This window comes from Camelina sativa, chromosome 20, assembly GCF_000633955.1.
Source record: "Camelina sativa cultivar DH55 chromosome 20, Cs, whole genome shotgun sequence".
Lineage (NCBI taxonomy): Eukaryota > Viridiplantae > Streptophyta > Magnoliopsida > Brassicales > Brassicaceae > Camelina > Camelina sativa.
Genome location: NC_025704.1, coordinates 15,207,414 through 15,210,802, shown reverse-complemented (window position 1 = coordinate 15,210,802; position 3,389 = coordinate 15,207,414). Strand labels below are relative to the sequence as shown.

Sequence of the window (3,389 nt, the reverse complement as noted above, 5' to 3'; positions counted from 1 at the left end):
AAAAAAAAAAAAAAAAAAAAAAGACTATCCAAATAACCGAACCGTTATTTAATTCGGTTATTTTCGGTCACGCTTCTCAAATTCCAAACTATCTGAATAACCGAATTATCCGATCCCATCAGATGATGAGCAGTCCAAAACGAACCGATTTCAACCTTCGCCGTCGGAGCTCCGATTCCAGGGAAGGAATCACCGCCGTTAAGGCTCTCGAACATGGATTCTTATAGTTTCTCACCGCCGGTAGTAGGAAACGAGGCTCCATACAATGCAACAGTGGATTGGCAATGATATCTTCAACATAATTCTTAGATCTCTGAAAGCGAGATCGCCAGAGGGATAAACCGAAAGCCAATCTCGGGTCGGGTCGAGTCGGGTCCTCCCTCATTCACAACGTTTCGTCTGCTTCTTCGGTTCTTGTCAGGTAATATCTGACTCGCGGTTGTAAAATTCATTCCGTTCGTAAAAACCTAATTTGTCTCCATACAATCCAATTTGTCTTAAGTTCATATGTTAAAAGTTTCAGGGTTTGAGACATTCTTTACAATATTGGTGGTGTTCTTTGATGTTGCTTGTAGGTGTTGATGTGAGCTTGTTTAACTGACTCTGAAGGGGAAGAACACTGTGACTCTCCATCATCTAACCTTTGTTGGTTACTATACTATCTTTAAGGTCAGTGACTAATTTTGGATAAAAGAAAACGAATCCTAGCTAGTGAGTGTTACCAAAGTTGTGCTTTTTGGACAGTTTATGAAATGAAGGAAACATGTTGTTGGCCAAATGCTATGATGGTGGTTCTTATACAAAATATTTACTAGGCAATGCATAAAGATTAAAGAGTATCATGTTGTGATAGCAGTAAGTTGATTTGGAACTTCCCACAGAGTTTTATTCATATGACTAAATAAGTAAACACATTGATTCTTTACAAAGAAAAACATTGTCTATCATGCTCCATCGATCTTCCTCTGCAATCTCCATTTCATCACAAGATTGTGCACTTGGGTTCGTGGTTGAAAACTGGTTCACCCATATAATTGTAGGGATTGCACGGGTAAGGAAAAGCAGAAGGCACACCGTATCCCTGGGGATAGGAGGAAGGCACACCGTATCCCTGAGGCCATGGATAACACGGCACAGGTGTTGGCACTGGAGGTGGTTTCTTATCATCTGTTCCTTTCTTGTCATCTGTTCCTTTCTTATCATCTGTCCCTTTCTTCTCGCCACCTTTTTTGTCACCGTCTTTTCCCCCTGCTGCATCTTTTCCATCCCCTCCCTTCTTCTCCTCTTCTTTCTTTGGAGGTTCGACTTTGGTCACGCTTACAAGCTCTGCAAATGCTACCTCCTTTCTTAGTTTTTTGATGAGGGGGATCATATCTACTTCAACACCAGTTACCTCTATCTGGTTCCTGTGATCGCCTTTTATTTCCACGGCTGACACACCTATAACACCATTTTCATAAAGCGTTAAATGCAACAAAGGTTGGTTGTGAGAAGGTCTTCTTCTTACCTTTAAACTGAACTGCTTTTGTCATTGCTTTTGCTCTAGTTTTGTCATCTGTCATAGTGACTCTTATCAGGATCTTTTGCTGCATTCGAAAAACATGAGATATCTTGTAATATCAATCAAAGAAGAACACGTAAACCTATTGAATTGTTTGTTGTTGAATACAGATATACTTGCCTTAATCATCTTGTTTTGCTTGAGATATCGCTTTGAATGTTTGGCTTAGACTTCTGGGTGTGTTGTTGTAGAATACAAAGTGTGGAGAGTTTTGTTTTGTGCCTTTTTCTTCTGATCAATTAGTCAATTGTCGATAGTTGTGATTTCGTTTTCAGTTCGTTATATTAACAAAGCGAATAAAACCATAACTATTCTTTCTTTAAAGCAAGTTGCTAATTCGTGCAAGCTTATTCACAATTCATTGGTTAATATATTTTAAAACAAAACATTGTTTGCTTTGTTAAATGAGAACTCTGGTTTTTTTTTTTTTTTTTTTTTTTTTTTTTTTTTTTTTTTTTTTNTTTTTTTTTTTTTTTTTTTTTTTTTTTTTTTTTTTTTTTTTTTTTTTTTTTTTTTTTTTTTTTCTTGTCAACGAAGTTGAATTGGGGACGAAGGAACATACAACGACGGCCAGAAAAAGGATACTTTATTAATTATTAAATGCAATTGCCAAATTAACTACTTACTATAAGGGTTGGTGTTTCGATTTTTATTTTTTGTTTACTTCAGCATAGAAAGGGTTTTAAATAGTTGATTCTGAGAGGAAAAAAAAAAGAGAAAAAGAAACAGAAACAGTGAACATATTGGCCATGAATGGTTATTAGTTTTTAAATAGTTTTTAGATCATAATTTTGGATTTTAGATGTTAGTTTTTGGTTTTTGAATTTTGAAGAAAATAAAAGGAAATAACTAATAAAGAAATTAAAACCAATGAAAATCTGGAACGCACGTTAAGAATTTTTTTTTTAGGAAAACTGAAAAACTCAAATAAGATGGCTTTCAGATTATCAATGAAAATTATTAGAACTAGATTTTAACCCGCGGTACACCGCGGGACAAATTGTTATTTTTAGTTTTCAAATTTGTTTTATTATTAACATATTGTTATTAGTTAAATTCATAAAAATGTTTTCAAGACTAATATAATTTTGTGTTATTTCATTTGTCATATGTATAAGTTTAGTTTAGTATTATGGGATTTGTGTAAGCGTTGCATATAAATTTTATTATATTTATAATTTATTTTGTATTTGTTTGTTAAATATTGGATGTCTTGTAAACAGAATAATAACTAAATTATCATGCCATTTGTGTTGCTAAATGTTATATGTAGTTTGTTTTGTTTATTATTTCGGATTCTATTTGAATTCTTAATTATTAGAACAAAATAAGGGGATCTAAATACATGAGAAGTAATTTATAAGATGTGATTAAGTCACATTTTTCCTAATTTTAGTTAAATCTACTTAATTTGATATGTTAAATATTTTAATATTAGTACTGTTGACAAATAATAAAATAAGGATTTAACCCGTGTTTTAGCACAAAGTTAATGATCCAACCCGTCCTCTTTATAACCCGTCAACTATATAATCAGATTGTATAGTATTTTAAACTATTTTAAGTTTACAATTCATAATATTTTAAATTTTTTATTAAGTTTATATATATATATATATCAATAGTAATATTTTAAAAAAATGAGAATCTAAATTCTTATTAGATTAAGAATCGAAGTTAACATTGTTGATAGAATATTTNTTATTAACATATTGTTATTAGTTAAATTCATAAAAATGTTTTCAAGACTAATATAATTTTGTGTTATTTCATTTGTCATATGTATAAGTTTAGTTTAGTATTATGGGATTTGTGTAAGCGTTGCATA

The 3,389-nt window shown here is 31.9% G+C and overlaps 1 protein-coding gene and 1 long non-coding RNA gene across 3 annotated transcripts; one reads left to right on the top strand and one right to left on the bottom strand.

Moving 5' to 3' along the window:
- Positions 107 to 1,139, top strand: LOC104770876. 2 transcript variants are annotated; one of them, XR_764658.1, is made up of 3 exons: positions 107 to 421; positions 576 to 669; positions 1,041 to 1,139. It is a non-coding gene; the product is annotated as an uncharacterized LOC104770876 (long non-coding RNA). The 2 variants fall into 2 exon arrangements; XR_764659.1 differs by having other exon boundaries at positions 576 to 855; positions 1,041 to 1,126.
- Positions 833 to 1,817, bottom strand: LOC104770877. Its single transcript, XM_010495339.2, has 3 exons — positions 1,682 to 1,817; positions 1,508 to 1,586; positions 833 to 1,440 (listed from the first exon to the last, which is right to left on the bottom strand). The coding sequence occupies exons 1-3, from the start codon at positions 1,688 to 1,690 to the stop codon at positions 983 to 985; spliced, it is 546 nt and encodes a 181-aa protein (XP_010493641.1). The 5' UTR covers positions 1,691 to 1,817; the 3' UTR covers positions 833 to 982.

What these genes read in the sequence shown, in the direction of transcription:
- LOC104770877 (XM_010495339.2), bottom strand. An exon ending in AAAAGCAGTTCAGTTTAAAG is followed by an intron (nt 1,441 to 1,507) that starts GTAAGAAGAAGA and finishes ATGGTGTTATAG; the next exon opens with GTGTGTCAGCCGTGGAAATA.